At 34.7% G+C, this 16,729-nt stretch overlaps 5 protein-coding genes across 5 annotated transcripts; all 5 read right to left on the reverse strand.

Annotated features, from left to right (window-relative positions):
• Positions 1-309: 309 nt before the first annotated feature.
• Positions 310-2,464, reverse strand: LOC112744803 (probable aldo-keto reductase 2). The gene is made up of 5 exons (XM_072234048.1): positions 2,217-2,464; positions 1,690-1,893; positions 1,220-1,392; positions 943-1,045; positions 310-681 (listed from the first exon to the last, which is right to left on the reverse strand). Exons 1-5 carry the CDS (start codon positions 2,409-2,411, stop codon positions 343-345), a joined length of 1,014 nt encoding a protein of 337 aa, XP_072090149.1. The 5' UTR covers positions 2,412-2,464; the 3' UTR covers positions 310-342.
• A 532-nt stretch (positions 2,465-2,996) lies between these two features.
• On the reverse strand, positions 2,997-4,182 carry LOC112743434 (protein FAR-RED IMPAIRED RESPONSE 1-like). Its single transcript, XM_072234615.1, has 3 exons — positions 3,830-4,182; positions 3,341-3,744; positions 2,997-3,178 (listed from the first exon to the last, which is right to left on the reverse strand). The coding sequence occupies exons 1-3, from the start codon at positions 4,180-4,182 to the stop codon at positions 2,997-2,999; spliced, it is 939 nt and encodes a 312-aa protein (XP_072090716.1).
• Positions 4,183-8,250: 4,068 nt separating this feature from the next.
• LOC112744797 (probable aldo-keto reductase 2) lies at positions 8,251-10,535 on the reverse strand. The gene is made up of 5 exons (XM_072234049.1): positions 10,104-10,535; positions 9,756-9,959; positions 9,353-9,525; positions 9,132-9,234; positions 8,251-8,749 (listed from the first exon to the last, which is right to left on the reverse strand). Exons 1-5 carry the CDS (start codon positions 10,314-10,316, stop codon positions 8,411-8,413), a joined length of 1,032 nt encoding a protein of 343 aa, XP_072090150.1. The 5' UTR covers positions 10,317-10,535; the 3' UTR covers positions 8,251-8,410.
• A 396-nt stretch (positions 10,536-10,931) lies between these two features.
• Positions 10,932-13,205, reverse strand: LOC112744800 (probable aldo-keto reductase 2). Its single transcript, XM_072234050.1, has 5 exons — positions 12,833-13,205; positions 12,288-12,491; positions 11,956-12,128; positions 11,732-11,834; positions 10,932-11,404 (listed from the first exon to the last, which is right to left on the reverse strand). Exons 1-5 carry the CDS (start codon positions 13,043-13,045, stop codon positions 11,066-11,068), a joined length of 1,032 nt encoding a protein of 343 aa, XP_072090151.1. The 5' UTR covers positions 13,046-13,205; the 3' UTR covers positions 10,932-11,065.
• Positions 13,206-13,935: 730 nt separating this feature from the next.
• LOC112744801 (probable aldo-keto reductase 2) lies at positions 13,936-16,397 on the reverse strand. The gene is made up of 6 exons (XM_072234051.1): positions 16,355-16,397; positions 15,962-16,271; positions 15,537-15,737; positions 15,077-15,249; positions 14,725-14,827; positions 13,936-14,583 (listed from the first exon to the last, which is right to left on the reverse strand). The coding sequence occupies exons 2-6, from the start codon at positions 16,172-16,174 to the stop codon at positions 14,245-14,247; spliced, it is 1,029 nt and encodes a 342-aa protein (XP_072090152.1). The 5' UTR covers positions 16,175-16,271; positions 16,355-16,397; the 3' UTR covers positions 13,936-14,244.
• Between the last annotated feature and the right edge of the window lie 332 nt (positions 16,398-16,729).

Genomic DNA, 16,729 nt, shown 5'->3' on the forward strand with positions numbered 1-16,729 from the left:
CTGTAAAAATTTTTTTGAATCTTTTGATAATAAAATAGTAGTTTACCCGTAAAAATAATACTATTGACTAAAAAAAATTGTTAGTCACATAAATTTTCTCATTTTTTATTTTCAAAAAAAAAAAAAAGGTTCACTGAATCATTCAGATATGAAACTTTGCTTCCTTAGTCAAAGATTAATAGTAGAAGGAATGCCATTGCACTTTTGATGTGCTTAACAACTTAAGCCTTTTGTTTTTTTAGACATAGAATTATAGAAACACAAACACATCAAATTATCTGCATCAGAGTTCAAACTTCAAACCACTTAATTAATTAAAAGAACAAATCAACAGCAAGAAAATTAAACATCTTTCCAAGAAGAGAGTGGTGGAGTATCAGAGTTCTTCCATGTACTCAGATCTCCGGCGTATCTATCACCCTTGACAGTGTCCGCGGCAGCAAAGGACTCGAGTTCTGCCATTTCTTGTGGTGCAAGTTTCACAGATAAAGCAGCAATGTGTTGGTTAAAATTGTCAACTTTGGTGGTTCCAGGAATGGGGCAGACATCATTTCCTTGGTGGTGAACCCATGCCAATGCAAGCTGAGATGGAGTGCATCCCTTCTTCGCCGCCATTTCATTAACCCTCTCGAATATAGTCTTGTTCTTCTCCAGATTCTCAGGTTGGAATCTAGGCAGATTCTGTAACAGAACACATAAGATTAACCAAGCTACTTTACTTGTTTAACTTTGTTGATCAAGAAAACTGTATTCTGTTTAATGTGTTCAGTTAGCAATCATCATTATTATATGATATAATGCTAAGTATATAACTAAAGCAAGATCAATACAGAAAATACAGAAAATAATAGTGAGTTCATGATTAAAGTTTGAACTGATGAAAATTTGTAAAAAATGCCAAGGTAGCTCAAGTAATTAGCACTAACTTGTGTTAACACAAACCTGTCTTAAGTCACCCTCAGATAAATTCTCAAGTAACTTTGTTCCTGATGAAAGGAATCCTCTCCCCAGAGGATTATATGCAACAATTCCAATACCAAGTTCCCTGAGAAGTATAAAATTTAGAAGCCATGAAACTATATTGTGGATCATATATTTATATTGATGATATAGGCTAAGATAATCCAATCATATAGATCCTAGTAACTTCTATACAATCTATGCCGTTGGATCATCTTAGTGTTTCAAACATCGAGTTATTCGTTGTCTTAAACTGCACCTGCAAGTTGGAATCACTTCTTCTTCAGCATCTCTTGACCAAAGAGACCATTCTAACTGCACAGCTGATATGGGATGAACAGCATGTGCTCTTCTGATTGTTGAAGCTGAAACCTCGGATAGACCAATGTATTTTATTTTTCCCTCCTCAACAAGCTTCTTAAGCTCACCAATCTTAACTTGAAATTGAAGAAGTGAAAAAGTTGAAGTCATCACACATAAAGTAGTCTATTTTTATTACTTCATGCTCTTAACAATTAACATACTAAATGTCAGTTCCATATAACAGATTGCATTTCCTTAACAACATGATATATTCAATCTTGTTAAGTGATGAATAATTCAAACTTTAGTGTTCACTGAACTAGTTAAATGTGAAATTCAAGGTTATTAATTTCTCGAGTTAACTCGTAAACTCTTATGGTTCAAGTTGACCTAAAGACTTATTTTATCACAGAGAAAGATTCAAACCGTTATTTCGATTGGAACACGTGTATCGATTCGATGTTGGTAATAGAGATCTATGCAATCAATGTCAAGTCTCTTCAAGCTTCCCTCACAGGCAGCTCTCACATATGATGGATCACCACGGTTCTCAAATTTTCCATCATCAGAAATGCGGATACCAAACTTGGTTGCCAATTCAACCTTCTCTCTCACCCCTCCATTCAAAGCCTGTCCCAAATTTCCAAACATTTCATCATAATATCATATGCACAAGCCAAAACAAAATTGTGACATAAATAAGAAATGGCATTATTCATTTATAAAATTCAAACTTGAGAACTTGCTTAAGAAGAATCCATGATCTATAACAGAGAGAAAAGCAACACAAAATCTTGAATCACTCATTATTTTTTTCACTTGGATAAGATCAACTGAACTGTTTATGTCAACTTATCTGTCTCCAATTAAGTCCAAGGATCAGAACAACCAAAAAAAAAAAAAAATCAAAAGAAAAATCGAAAGGGTAGGTGAATCAAAGCTCAAGTAAGAACCTTTCCAATCAGAATTTCGTTGGTGTGAGGACCATAGACATCAGTGGTATCAAGGAATGTGACACCACTTTGAACAGCATGGTGAATGAGAGCAACCATGTCAGGTTCTGGCTTTGGAGGATCATAATAAGCAGACATTCCCATGCATCCAAGTCCTTGCTGAGATACCTCCAAACCTTGTGATCCCAGTTTCATTCTTCCAACTTTAGTCAGCTTGGTCCTTGCATCGTCCAGAGCAGCATGCAATATGGCTGCTTCCTCGTCACAATTCACGAATTCCTGAGCGACGTTAAAGAAGTGTGTACATAACCCTTTGTATAAGTTACGATTCTCATCCGAACGACTCACGTCGTGACTACTCTTAATGTAGGTGTGCTTGCGCTTTATATTCTTGCTCCAACGAGGGAGAACATAGCAGATAGGTACTCTGTTTACTTTATAAAAGAAAAACACAACAAGACAGTGACAACACAGTATGCCTGAATTCTCAAACATGTTGCACTCACATCGAACTTTCTGAGTCGAACGGTCAAAATAAACGTCGTATGTAATATAGCGAATCTTTTCGTTAGCTAATTTTTCTTCTTCCACCTTCACACAATCCGAGTCACCTTCTTGTGTAACAGCACGGATGGTGCAATCATATCTTTTACGGAACTCCATTTGGATATCCCTAAACATGTTGCTAGTGTATTCCTGTTGAAATTGTCTCTCAATGGTAGAGCTAGATGTACACAGGATAACTCCTCTAGAGTCTGCAGCATCATTTTCCAGTTCTTTCTACTCTTTGTTCCTAAGTACATTGTCGTACTCATAGATGAACTGAATCAAGCTAGTCTTGCTATATAAGAATTTTCCGTAGAATGCGTGCATACTCTCACTCTTTTGCATACTTTTCATAGCAGCCCAAAATTCACCCTTAAAAAAGATTGGAACCCACATCTGTCGGTTGTTGTAAAGTTCTACACAAAACAAATCATTCATAGAGCCAGTTAGACTCAACCAGAAGACCACAATTACATAACCAACAAAAACCGCGAAAAGAATACATTTTCAGAAAACAATACAAGCACATGACAAACATAAGCAATAACGAAGCATGATATAATTTTAAAGTAACGAACCTGATAGCCATGTGTTGTGATCTAGGTTGCACTCATTTATGAATTCAGTCCAATCATCTTTGAATGACTCAACCGAATGAGAATTCCATACAATGTCACTCAATTTAGCATTCAACTCTTTGAACTGAGCATAACCTCTGAGCTTTTGCGATATCTTTTTCAATATGTGCCAGATGCACCATCGGTGGCGTGTATGGGGTAGGACCTTCCTAATTGTACTAAACATGGCCTTGCATTGGTCGCGAGTGATGATTCCCTGTGGCACAATTCCCATGCATTTCACCCATTGCATGAACACCCACTCAAAATTATGAATGTTCTCGTTTCCTAGTAGAGCACAACCAAGAAGAGTGTACTTTCCATGGTGATTGACACCGACAAAAGATACGAACGATAATCCATGCCTACACGAACAACAACCACATGTAAGAACATTTGACTATTACAAAACAAAAAAGTTTTTAACAATTCCACGTAAATACATATTACTTGTTTGTACTATATGTGGTATCAAACAACACCACGTCTCCATAATATTTATACGATGCCCTGCACCTTGCATCTACCCAAAGTACACTCCTAAACTTGTAATCATCGTCAATATTTATTGCATAAAAGAAGTTTGGATTGATCTCTTTCATTCGTATAAAGTAATTTAACATCTCTTTAACATCCGCATTGACACCAATAGACCGGAGTTTGGATGTAATATAATTCCTCACTTCCTTTTCTAAGAAACTCAGGTTCGACGATCCACCAATCTCATTAGCCAGTGTTAAATATGTCTTATTGGGTTGTATGTCAACCTCATCGTTATCTTCAATCACGCATTTAGTATGCATGGTCAACTCTCTATACTCATGGTAGTGCACCGTCTTTTTAGGAGAACATGGATGCGAATGCTTCAATTCTACCTTCAACAACACCTAATCTTTCTTCTCTCTATCAAACTTCACATATATCTTTGCTCTACATCCCATGGCTGCAATCGTTTTCTTCCGTGTTGCTTCTTTCGCACGAGACTCGCGAAAACCCTCCCGATTACAATGAATAGATTGGTTAATTGGTTTCTTGAATTCCTTTATCGTCCTGTCAAATGTTGTGGTCCTAATTTTACTTATGAAACCGACTTTTTTTGCATAGGTCGCATAAAATTCTTGTGCCAGCCAACTCTTGGTATTTCTTCTTTGCAAAGGCCACTGTGATCCGGTAACTGTATATCAATTCACAACAAATATCACTTAATGACACAAATGATTAATAGTGAATTCTAAAATCTCGTTATTGTTAAATCAACAATAAATTACAATTTGAACTTCATGACTCAGTTTCGTCTCATCACTTTCTAGCTCAGTAACGCCCATAACTTCCATGATCTGCAATCGAACACAAACAAATAAAGCCAAACAAAAGAACCAAACCAAATATCGTACCAAAAAGTAAATATAAAAAAAATAAACAACCAATCAATGACCAAAAAAATTCAGATAAACATGCAATAAGAGACATTCAATTATATTAAATCATCCAACAAAAAATAACCATCTCAAATTTTTTATTTTTAAAACTCCAATATATTAACATAAAATCAACATTTTTGTTTATATTACATGTATAATGATTTAAAAAAAAATGTTATTATTACTTTTCATCTTTCATCGGAATTGTTATGAATGCAACTCCAAAAAAGTAATAGGTATAACAACAAATACACATAAAATATAATAGAATAAACCATTTACATTAAGAACAAACATCTCATTTGTATGAAAAATAAACATTTTCATGCAAATAAAATCTTCGCTGCATACCTTGTCATCACGTTGACCTTCCACAAGGCATAAATTCACAATGTTGCCATTTGAATGGGTAGAATGGTCATGTAGGAGGATGGGGCATTAGAACTTCCTTCATCCATTGATGACTCCGTCAACAGTCCCAATAGCACGCCTTCAACCCCAAACACGGTAATGAGCTTGGGATAGCAGCAGTGGCGACCACCTTGGTGACCACGAGACAACAGTTGCGGCGGCGGTCCTAGTGTCGTGAATCGGACGGAAGGAGCACAGGATCGTGAAGGAAACACACCGGCTACGGCTGCGTCTGCACGGGTGCAGTAGGGGACAGCGGCGTTCTCGGAAGGAAAGGCACCTCGTCACAAAGCTGTCTCCGCGCGAAGACAGCGAATTGTGGATGTGAACCAGAGAGGGGCTGTGTAGGCTACGCGACGGCCATTAGAATGAATTTATGGTGGGATTGGGAGTAACCGTAGTAGTATGAATGTGTTTAGATATTAATCCTAATTTTCAAATTTTAAAATCTGATAATAATTAATTAATTAAGAATTTGAATTTTAAAATGGACTTTGCTAGGTTTGTGAATAATATGAATAATGGGCTTTAAAATTGGTCCAATAAAGTAAAAATGCACTACATTCTTAAATTATCCACCTAAATCTTAATATTAGGATAATCATCTGTATACCTAGTGAATTGAACATCCGATATATTAATTATTTACATTGTTTAGAATTTTCATTGTCTACCTATACATTTTTCTTTTAAAATTAGTTTTACCTTCCTTTTTTAATCTGTTGTTCGCGTTGTTTACTATATGCAGTTTTACCTTCCTTTTTTAATCTGTTGTTCGCGTTGTTTACTGTATGCGTATGCGTTGTTTCCCTATACTTCCTCATATCCTATTATTAATCATTCATTTCATTAGAAAACATTACGACCGATGAGGATTAGTTTATGACTATCTCCATGTTGAGTAGTAGTTACAACACTTGGATAAAATATATTATTTTTATCCAAGATTATGTGCCACTGTATATATTTAAGGTTCCCATTGTCGGGTTACATTTGTTCTTGATTCGAATATTTCAAGACTTTTTTTTTTCAGTAGGTACAAAATAAAATAAATTATCTGTAAGAGAATATGCCCTAGGTCAAATCATTTGTAAGGACAAATCAATAAGAAGAAACTTGAAAATTTGATGCTACTAAATACCGGAAATTTTTTTGGTGAGGAATAAAGTCAGGTAAAAAGTAAAGATTGTAACTAAATATTTGAGGAGAGTGTGCAATGCACATGATATCTTGGCAAATGATTCGATGGTCACAGAACGTTTGAACCATTAAATGGTTCCAGAACACAAATATATTTTTTAAGTTTTTTTAATAACTGTTAAATAGTTTTTTTTTAATTTTAATTACAAATTAACTCCATATATTTTATTTAATCATAAAAATTATTTTTTATTTTATAAATTATTATTTTATCATTAATCTATTATGTTTATTAACAATCAAAAACAAAAACAATAACGAATTAGATCTTCCATTGATTGTAATAAACTTTTTGGTTATTCCAATCGATTAAAAGATTATATTTGATCCGTGACGTTCGTCCAGGATTGTGAAATCGTGTTTCTTTGAAAATCAATCGATTGGATTATCAAAACAATCGATTGAATTTCAGGTTTCCCATAACTCAATCGATTGGACTACAGGTTGTTATCACAAAACAATAGATTGAAAATTGCAAGACAGCATGGTTTTCGCAAAAATCAATCGATTGGTCATATTACACAATCAATTGCACGATGATTAAAATGTGGGTTTTTAATAATTCAATCGATTGCTTATACTACCCAATTGATTGAATGCTTTAAAACAACCTGAGGTCTCACAATTCAATCGATTGGTTGTGTTACCCAATCGATTGAAGTCATCAAAACAACATGGATTTGCCGAATTCAATCGATTGGTTGTGCTATCCAGTAAATGGTACATATGGTACATAAAAGACATATAAAATTGATTAACCATCACTTACAATTCCTAGGCACAAAAGTCACAAGTCTATTCAAATATATTCATTTATCCAAAAGAGAGAATGCATAACCAATTACCCTAAAGAAGAGTCCCATTCATTTATGCAGTCAATCACATTTACATGCTCAAGTGAATAAGCTCAAGAAGACAATGTTATAAGAATGCAAAATTGATATCACAATTCTAAGATCTGAATATAGCTAAAACTAAAAGACGGATGAGACGCAATTCTTAGGGGATTAGGATCAGCCTCAATTCTTTCCATTAATATCAAGTTCTAGATATACAATTGCAAGATCTAGAAGTATGATTTGCGTAAATTATAATTTGAAGAAATGAGATTTCTTCAAATGAATATGAAAGAGTATCTAAATCAAAATAAAACCTTAAAAATTGAAGATAGAATTTTAAAGATAAGATAGATGAATAATAAGATAATAATTTATAAAAACGATAACAAAATTGAAATAGGCGTAGTACACACTTCAATCGATTGGGCAGCAAATCCATATTGTTTTGATGAATTCAATCGATTGGTTAACACAACCAATCGATTGAATTGTGAGACCTCAGGTTGTTTTGAAGCATTCAATCGATTGGGTAGTATAAACAATCGATTAAATTATAAAAAACCCACATTTTAGTCATCGTTCAATCGATTGGATAATATGACCAATCGATTGATTTTTGCGAAAACCATGCTGCCTTGCAATTTTCAATCGATTGTTTTGTGATAACAACCTGTAGTCCAATCGATTGAGTTATGGGAAACCTGAAATTCAATCGATTGTTTTGATAATCCAATCGATTGATTTTCAAAGAAACACGATTTCACCGTCCTGGACGAACGTTACGGATCAAATATAATCTAAGTTTATTACGATCAATAGAAGATTTAATTCGTTATTGTTTTTGTTTTTGATTGTTAATAAACATAATAGATTAATAATAAAATAATAATTTATAAAATAAAAAATAATTTTTATGATTAAATAAAATATATGAGGTTAATTTGTAATTAAAATTAGAAAATGACTATTTAGCAGTTATTAAAAAAACTTAAAAAACATGTTTTGTTCTAGGACCATTTAATGGTCCAAACGTTCTGGGACCATCAAATCCGGTGCCTGATATCTTTATTTCAAAAGGGAAAACGTGTCCCAAAAACATTAAATACCAAAGGTGCAGGGCTATATATATCTATATCAGTATAAGCACTGATGCAACTTAACTAAACATCTTTCCAAGAAGAAAGTGGTGGAGTATCAGAGTTCTTCCATGTAGTTATATCACTTGCGTATCTATCACCCTTGACAGCATCCGCAGCAGCGAAGGACTCGAGTTCTGTCATTTCTTGCGGTGTAAGTTTCACAGACAAAGCACCAATGTTTTGGTTAAGATTGTCAATCTTGGTGGTTCCAGGAATGGGACACACATCATTTCCTTGGTGGTGAACCCATGCTAATGCAAGCTGCGACGGGGTGCATCCCTTCTTAGCTGCCATTTCATTAACCCTCTCAAATATAGTCTTGTTCTTCTCTAGGTTCTCAGGTTGGAATCTAGGCATATACTGCAGTAGAACACATAAGATAAGATTGATATGTAGGCACCAATGTAACCTTCTTATAACATGCAATATCAAGCTGTTTTGAGGAGGAAAAAGTAGAATCATAAACAAAATAGTTTTTACTATAATTAAATTGAATGCAGCACCATACACAAAGCTTAATCAAGGTAATTTACTGATTTATTTATCCATGGTGAATTGGTGATTGAGAAAACTGTATTCTGTTTAATGTCCTTGGTACTGGTTAAGCAATCCTATAACATCAGATTCAATCGATTATTTGCATTCAACTTTGAGTGACTATCTCTAGGTACAGAAACTAACAAGGATACTGAATTATGAAAATGCAAAAGTAATTAAAGCTATGGATTTATTTTACACAAACCTTTCTGAAGTCATTCTCAGACAAATTCTCAATCAATTTTGTTCCTGATGAAAGGAATCCTCTCCCAAGAGGACTATATGCCACAATTCCAATTCCAAGTTCCCTGGCAAGGAAAATATTTAGAACTTGCGAAAGGCTAGACTCAATATGATTATGATATATTAGAATTTCGAGTTAGAGAAGAAAAACTTAACATAAAGTCTTTACATTAAATCACACACCTGCAAGTTGGAACTATCTCTTCCTCAACATCTCTTGACCAAAGAGACCACTCCAACTGCACTGCTGTTATGGGATGAACAGCATGCGCTCTTCGGATTGTTGAAGCTGACGCCTCAGATAAACCAATGTATTTTATTTTTCCCTCCTCAACAAGCTTCTTAAGCTCCCCAATCTTAATTTGAAATTAAGAAAACAAAAGGAAAACATTTGAACTCACCAAACATGTACTATCATATATGTAACCAAATAGTCAAATTTCATTACTTTATCCTCTTTAACATTAACAATGATAGTGAAACTTGAAAGCAGAGAATTTTATGACAACAAATACATAGTATATTCTAATTTCTAAAGAACAATTGAGGTTCTCATATACAAAGTAGCACAGAGAAAGATTCAAACCGTGACTTCAATTGGAACACGAGTATCGATTCGATGTTGGTAATAGAGATCAATGCAATCAATGTCAAGCCTCTTCAAGCTTCCCTCACAAGCAGCTCTCACATATGATGGATCTCCACGGATCTCAACTTTAAAACCATCAGACATGCTGATTCCAAACTTGGTTGCCAATTCAACCTTCTCTCTCACCCCTCCCTTCAAAGCCTGTATAAAATTCCAAAGATCAAGTCTAGTGTGTATATTCAACCCTAATTTCTCTAATTCAGACCATGGATTAATACACCATAAAGAATCGAAGAATCAAAAGAAAACCAAAAAGGGTAGCTGAATCAAAGCTCAAGTTGGAACCTTTCCAAGTAGAATCTCGTTGGTGTGAGGACCATATACATCAGAGGTATCAAGGAATGTAACACCACTTTGTGCAGCATAGTGAATGAGAGAAATCATGTCAGGTTCTGGCTTTGGAGGTCCATAGAAAGCAGACATTCCCATGCATCCAAGTCCTTGCTGAGACACCTCCAAGCCCTGTGACCCCAGCTTCATTCTTCCAACTTTGGCCATGGCTGTGGTGTGATGCTGTGCTTCCAAAGAGTGATGAAGAATGTGTCTGTCTATTTGGATTCCCTGAACTGAAAGAATGCTCTAATTCTATGTCTTACTCATATAAACTACTTGTGATTGTAATTTAATCTTTATATAACAGTTGTCTCCGTTTATTGGCACTTCGCATAGAACTTTGGATAAAATTATACTTCTTCTGACTTGTAACCATCGAACTCTAGACCCACTTCGATATTTTCAGGGTAGCGACAGTGGGAAGTGGACCCCACTTTGATATTTTCTTAGTAGCATTGTAAAAGTTACTTTACACTTAGGATAATAGGACAAAGGACATGCTTGATTAGGGAAAAAAAAATACATCATTTTTATAGTTGAATTTTTAGGTATAAATAATGTTTTGTGGTTGCAGAATACACTTGTCTGGTTTTGGTATTTATATTTTATAAGTTTTTTTGCTTCAAAACATTTAAAAGTTGTATATTTGGTCTTAGTTATTTAAAAGGTTAAATGCTGACGCAACAAATTAAATGTTGCATACTTTGTTTTGTTAGACATGCATATGTACACACCTGAAGTTTTCTGCAATGTAGTTGGTTCAAATCAATAGCAAGAAACTTAGAAAGGTGAATGCAATCAAATTCCTTCGAAAAAAACAAGGGATGTTCCTTATCTGATATTAAGAATAACAAACCAATAACAAATAGCAAAGAGTTCAATAATATATAATAGTGTAAGTAATGCACTTAAATCTAAACAGGTTTCCAAGAAGAAAGTGGTGGAGTGTTAGCTTTCTTCCATGTAGTTATATTCTCCGGATATCTGTCACCCTTCACAGCATCCGTGGCAGCGAAGGACTCGAGTTCTGTCATTTCTTGTGGCGTAAGTTTCACAGACAAGGCAGCAATGTTTTGATTAAAGTTCTCAACTTTAGTGGTTCCAGGAATGGGGCACACATCATTTCCTTGGTGGTGAACCCATGCCAATGCAAGCTGAGATGGAGTGCATCCCTTCTTTGCCGCCATTTCATTGACCCTCTCGAATATAGTCTTGTTCTGCTCCAGGTTTTCTGGTTGGAATCTAGGCATAAACTGCAACAAGAACACAAGAATATGTCAGGTATCATTGATGGATATTTGAAAATTTTCCAAGGCAATATTCCAAACTATACTAATTTAGGCCATGGTGAATAAGAAATTTAATTCTTATTGATGTTTTTCAGTTAATGCAGATAAATACAGAAAATATCAATGAATTGTGCAAATAATATTAATAGGTATTGGTGAAGAAAACCAAGGTTAGAAGATGTGAATGTCACTCTCTCTAGGTACATACATAAGCAGAATCATGATAATTATGATTATAGAAATGCATATGTTAATTAACATGAATTTCTGTAATAGCAAGTATTGACAAACCTTTCGGTAGTCATCCTGAGACAAATTATCAAGCAACTTTGATCCGTTTGTAAAGAATCCGCGGCCAAGAGGACTATATGCAACAATTCCAATACCAAGTTCTCTGAGATGGAACAATTTTAGAAGCCATGAATTCAAACATTGTATCATGATGGTTTAGTCCTAGAAAGAGAATTGCTTGTTGACAAAAAACAAAATGAAATAATGGGATGGGATGAACACACCTGCATGTTGGAACTATTTCTTCCTCCACATCTCTTGACCAAAGAGACCATTCAATTTGAACAGCTGTGATGGGATGAACAGCATGTGCTCTTCTGATTGTTGAAGCTGAAGCCTCAGACAAACCAATGTATTTTACTTTTCCCTCCTCAACAAGTTTCTTAAGCTCTCCAATCTTAATGAAAATCACAAAGGAAAAAGAGTCAAGTCATTAGAGTATATACATGTATTTAACTTTTCATTAGAGTGAAAAACTAGTCTATAATCTATCTCTATTTTCATTGTTTCAATAACCTCAAAGAAGCAAAAGCCAAATCAAAGAGAAAATCCAAACCGTGACTTCAATTGGAACTTTAGTATCAATTTGATGTTGGTAATAGAGATCAATGCAATCAATATCAAGTCTCTTCAAGCTTCCTTCACAAGCAGCTCTGACGTATGCCGGATCGCCACGGCTACTGAATTTTCCATCATCAGAAAAGATTACTCCAAACTTGGTTGCAATTTCAGATTTCTCCCTCATCCCTCCCTTCAAAGCCTGTCTCCATGTATGTCACCAACTTAGTCATAGGATCATATGCATGCTCAAAGCAAAGCAAAACTTTTAACTAAATCAAAGACACATGATAAATAAAAAAAATACAAGCCAGACATCTCAAAATCATTCTAGAGAAGGAAACACATGATAAATGTTCATATCATATTAAGAAGTTAGTGGATCTAATTCAACTCCAAAAACTAGCTCATGATATTCAATTTTCTCTACTTTGTTTAATAGATGTCTGCTTTTATAGCTCAAACCAAAGATTTTTCATATCAGGAAAAGAGAATCAAAAGAAAAACCAAAAAGGGTAGGTGAATCAAAGTTCAAGTAGGAACCTTTCCAATAAGCATTTCATTGGTGTGAGGACCATAGAAATCAGAGGTGTCAAGGAATGTGACACCACTATGAATAGCATGGTGAATGAGAGCAATCATGTCAGGTTCTGGCTTTGGGGGTCCATAGAATGCAGACATTCCCATGCAACCAAGTCCTTGTTGAGACACCTCTAAGCCCTGTGACCCCAGCTTCATTCTTCCAACTTTAGCCATTGATCTGTTGTGATTGTGTGCTTCCAACTATGTTGCTGTCATATAAATAGGCTTAAGATTGTGAAACTGTTAAAGGATAAAATAAGATGAAAGTTGGTGACCGTTTCCTTGTTTGGTAAAAATGGTATATGTAAAATAAAATGAATGTCTTTCACTTCTGCTTTCCTTATTTGAAAGTTGTTTCTATATGGTTGTTTAATTCTACTGCTGACTTGTTCTAGTGTTCTACTGCTGAAGAAAATTGACAACTTGAATTTCAAAGAGTTGGTAACTTCCTGTAAAAATTTGATACTCAAAATATTATTTTATTGTCTTCACTCTTTATCATCTCTTTATAGTGGGGCAAGTGGATTGAACACTCCAATTTTTCAGCACCAAATAGTACTCCTGTTTGGGAAATGATATTTAAATCCTATTTTCATTTTCTTTCTTCTATTTCCATTGCTGCTTCTTCTTTCTTCTTATATTTTGTGCTTCATAGTTTATACGGTTGTTAACTCCTCATCATATTGAAATCAACAACAATCACTTTGGACAGGAGAACTTGTGAGCCTTTGACAGTAACATTAATCAAAGAGTGCATTGATCTTTATTTTTTGGTGATGTGTTTGATATTTATTTAAAACTAAATTATATTTTTCTGGTAGAGTAATCAAAAGATGAACTTCACCTTCTCTCAAATGTTAATAGGACCGTTCACTTAAAAATTTGCACTTTGACAGTTGAATACATGATCTGAAGAGAGCACCATACATGGAGCAACTTCTATTACTTAAAAATATATTGTTCAGATATTTCAGAAAAATTACAAATCCACATATCATTTGGTTGTGAAAATTCACTCCCAAATTAGTCAAAGATTATTATAATATGCAACTAAATAGTGCTAATTTCCAAGGCAACAATCACAATTCTTATTAGTAGTAAAAGATACATGCATATATATGTCATTGCTCCTTTTTCATGAACTGTTTTTGTTTTCCTAAGACATACATGTATACACATGAAGTTATTAGTAATGAAGTTGAAGCCATTTGAAAGGGAAAATCAACAAGAAACTTCAAAGGTTGATGCAACAAAATTCTACTAGAAAACTAGGTGTATCCCTCATACAGAATACATTATTAGGTACCAACACTCAAAATTAAACAACAAATACCAAAATACAAGGGTGCCTAATAGTACAAGTCATGACTTGATTAAACAGCCTTCCAAGAAGAAAGTGGTGGGGTATCAGAGGTCTTCCATGTAGCGATATCATTACCATATCTATCGCCTTTGACAGCATCCGCAGCAGCAAAGGACTCGAGCTCTGCCATTTCTTGTGGTGTAAGTTTCACAGACAAAGCACCAATGTTTTGATTAAAGTTCTCAACTTTAGTGGTTCCAGGAATGGGGCATACATCATTTCCTTGGTGGTGAACCCATGCCAATGCGAGCTGCGACGGGGTGCATCCCTTCTTTGCAGCCATTTCATTGACCCTCTCGAATATAGTCTTGTTCGCCTCCAAGTTCTCAGGTTGGAATCTAGGCATATTCTGCAACATAAGGCACAAGACATAAGAATATATCATTGTATCTGATGAACATTGAAATAATATATATACAAGGAAGGTTGAATATGAAAATGCATTAGTGATTGCCATGAATTTCTGAAATAATTAAGCAATCAGACAAACCTTCCGGTAGTCACCCTCAGGCAAATTCTCAATCAATTTTGATCCTGATGAAAGGAATCCTCTCCCAAGAGGACTATATGCAACAATTCCAATACCAAGTTCCCTGAAAGCAACAAATTTAGAAGCCATGAATATAGACATTGTATCATGTTGTCTTATCAGAAGTACTAAACAGAAAATTCTAAGGTAACATGACATGTTTCGGATATTAATTCGCAGACAGAGCTATAATGCACTGAGAAGAAATTGGTGCATTGATCTTAACATAATTTTGCACAGATAACTTCTATTGATTCTATATTACTGGATCATCATAGTCTATCAAACACCAAGTCATTCCCTTAAAACGCACCTGCAAGTTGGAATTATGTCTTCCTCGACATCTCTTGACCACAGCGACCACTCCAACTGCACGGCCGTTATGGGATGAACAGCATGTGCTCTTCTGATAGTTGAAGCTGAGGCCTCAGATAGACCAATGTACTTTATTTTTCCCTCCTCAACAAGCTTCTTAAGCTCACCAATCTTAATTAAAATTAAATAGGAAACGGGTTAGGCCACCATAAACAATTAGTATATTTTCATGATCTCATGTTGAAACTTGGAACTAGAAGCATTATAGATTTATAGGATTCTAAAAGTCAATTGGGATCTCATATAATTAAGAAAATAAGATAAAGATGATGTTCATTGAATTGGTCAAATTCTAGCACACTCCATGCTCTGGAAATGAGGTGATGAGTTCAAAGTATGTATACAAAAACTAATTCACACAAACATTTCTCAATCTAGAGCAAGAGAAAGGATCAAACCGTGACTTCAACCGGAACACTTGTATCGATTCGGTGTTGGTAATAGAGATCAATGCAATCAATATCAAGTCTCTTCAAGCTTCCTTCACAAGCAGCTCTCACATATGCTGGATCTCCACGAACCACAAATTTCCCCTCACTATAGGTGGCTCCGAATTTGGTTGCCAATTCAACCTTCTCTCTTATCCCTCCCTTCAAAGCCTGCCCCAAAATTTCATGATGCAGATAAACCATCACTTAGTCATTATCAAATAAAAAAGCCAAAGCAAACATTTAACATAAAAAGACATGATATCTCAACATATAAGGTCAATTTCAACAACATAGTATAGAAAGTAGAAACAGAAACAGACACTTGTAGCTAGGAGAAAGAAGCATCAAAAGAAAACAAAAAAGGGTATCTGAATCAAGGTTCAAGTAGGAACCTTTCCAAGTAGAATTTCATTGGTGTGAGGGCCATAGACATCAGAAGTGTCGAGGAAAGTGACCCCACTTTGAACAGCATGGTGAATGAGAGAAATCATGTCAGGTTCTGGCTTTGGAGGTCCATAGAAAGCAGACATTCCCATGCATCCAAGTCCTTGTTGAGACACTTCCAAGCCTTGTGACCCCAGCTTCATTCTTCCAACTTTAGCCATTGCTATGTTTGTGATGATGGTGTGTGCTTGCAACTATGATCAGTGTCCAAAGAGTGAATGAAGTATTTTGAATCCTGAGCTGTGTTGCTTAAATAGCCTGAAATTATTGCTAATTAATTATCATTCATTACAAATAATATATAATTTTTTATTGAAAAATTTAATAGAACATTGTTGCACCGCTTGTATGAATTACTCTTGACGTATGTTATTGCGTTAACTGTGCTTGAAATTTATTCATTTGACGTATGTACATACTTAAAATGTTGTCGTATTTGATATTGTTACCGACACTTTCAGCTTTAAGATGTTATGATTATTGTTGACTTTGACTTTTCTTATGTTTTTTAGTATTTAATATTTATAATTGGTTGATATTTCGATTGGGATTTGCCCCCGTAGAAATTCAGTTTTGAAAACCAAGTTCTATTTGGCTTCTCCTTAAAAAATTAGACAAGGTTTTTGGTAGCTTTATTATTATTATTATTATTATTATTATTATTATTATTAAGAAAAAAGATAAATAGGTCTTTAATTTTTTTATCTGCATACATT

The sequence above is a fragment of the Arachis hypogaea genome, chromosome 4 (assembly GCF_003086295.3).
Source record: "Arachis hypogaea cultivar Tifrunner chromosome 4, arahy.Tifrunner.gnm2.J5K5, whole genome shotgun sequence".
In the NCBI taxonomy this organism is placed as follows: domain Eukaryota; kingdom Viridiplantae; phylum Streptophyta; class Magnoliopsida; order Fabales; family Fabaceae; genus Arachis; species Arachis hypogaea.

What these genes read in the sequence shown, in the direction of transcription:
- LOC112744797 (XM_072234049.1), bottom strand. Translation starts at nt 10,316, where the DNA reads ATGGCCAAAGTTGGAAGAATGAAGCTGGGGTCACAGGGCTTGGAGGTG. An exon ending in GTGTTCCAATTGAAGTCACG is followed by an intron (nt 9,526 to 9,755) that starts GTTTGAATCTTT and finishes TTTCAAATTAAG; the next exon opens with ATTGGGGAGCTTAAGAAGCT. An exon ending in GAGATAGTTCCAACTTGCAG is followed by an intron (nt 9,235 to 9,352) that starts GTGTGTGATTTA and finishes TTTCCTTGCCAG; the next exon opens with GGAACTTGGAATTGGAATTG.
- LOC112744800 (XM_072234050.1), bottom strand. Translation starts at nt 13,045, where the DNA reads ATGGCTAAAGTTGGAAGAATGAAGCTGGGGTCACAGGGCTTAGAGGTG. An exon ending in AAGTTCCAATTGAAGTCACG is followed by an intron (nt 12,129 to 12,287) that starts GTTTGGATTTTC and finishes ATTTTCATTAAG; the next exon opens with ATTGGAGAGCTTAAGAAACT. An exon ending in CTCAGGATGACTACCGAAAG is followed by an intron (nt 11,405 to 11,731) that starts GTTTGTCAATAC and finishes TTCTTGTTGCAG; the next exon opens with TTTATGCCTAGATTCCAACC.
- LOC112744801 (XM_072234051.1), bottom strand. Translation starts at nt 16,174, where the DNA reads ATGGCTAAAGTTGGAAGAATGAAGCTGGGGTCACAAGGCTTGGAAGTG. An exon ending in GTGTTCCGGTTGAAGTCACG is followed by an intron (nt 15,250 to 15,536) that starts GTTTGATCCTTT and finishes ATTTTAATTAAG; the next exon opens with ATTGGTGAGCTTAAGAAGCT. An exon ending in CTGAGGGTGACTACCGGAAG is followed by an intron (nt 14,584 to 14,724) that starts GTTTGTCTGATT and finishes CTTATGTTGCAG; the next exon opens with AATATGCCTAGATTCCAACC.
- LOC112744803 (XM_072234048.1), bottom strand. Translation starts at nt 2,411, where the DNA reads ATGAAACTGGGATCACAAGGTTTGGAGGTATCTCAGCAAGGACTTGGA. An exon ending in ACGAAATTCTGATTGGAAAG is followed by an intron (nt 1,894 to 2,216) that starts GTTCTTACTTGA and finishes AATTTGGGACAG; the next exon opens with GCTTTGAATGGAGGGGTGAG. An exon ending in GTGTTCCAATCGAAATAACG is followed by an intron (nt 1,393 to 1,689) that starts GTTTGAATCTTT and finishes TTTCAAGTTAAG; the next exon opens with ATTGGTGAGCTTAAGAAGCT.
- LOC112743434 (XM_072234615.1), bottom strand. Translation starts at nt 4,182, where the DNA reads ATGCATACTAAATGCGTGATTGAAGATAACGATGAGGTTGACATACAA. An exon ending in ACCACATATAGTACAAACAA is followed by an intron (nt 3,745 to 3,829) that starts GTAATATGTATT and finishes TTGTTCGTGTAG; the next exon opens with GCATGGATTATCGTTCGTAT. An exon ending in TCACAACACATGGCTATCAG is followed by an intron (nt 3,179 to 3,340) that starts GTTCGTTACTTT and finishes TGTTTTGTGTAG; the next exon opens with AACTTTACAACAACCGACAG.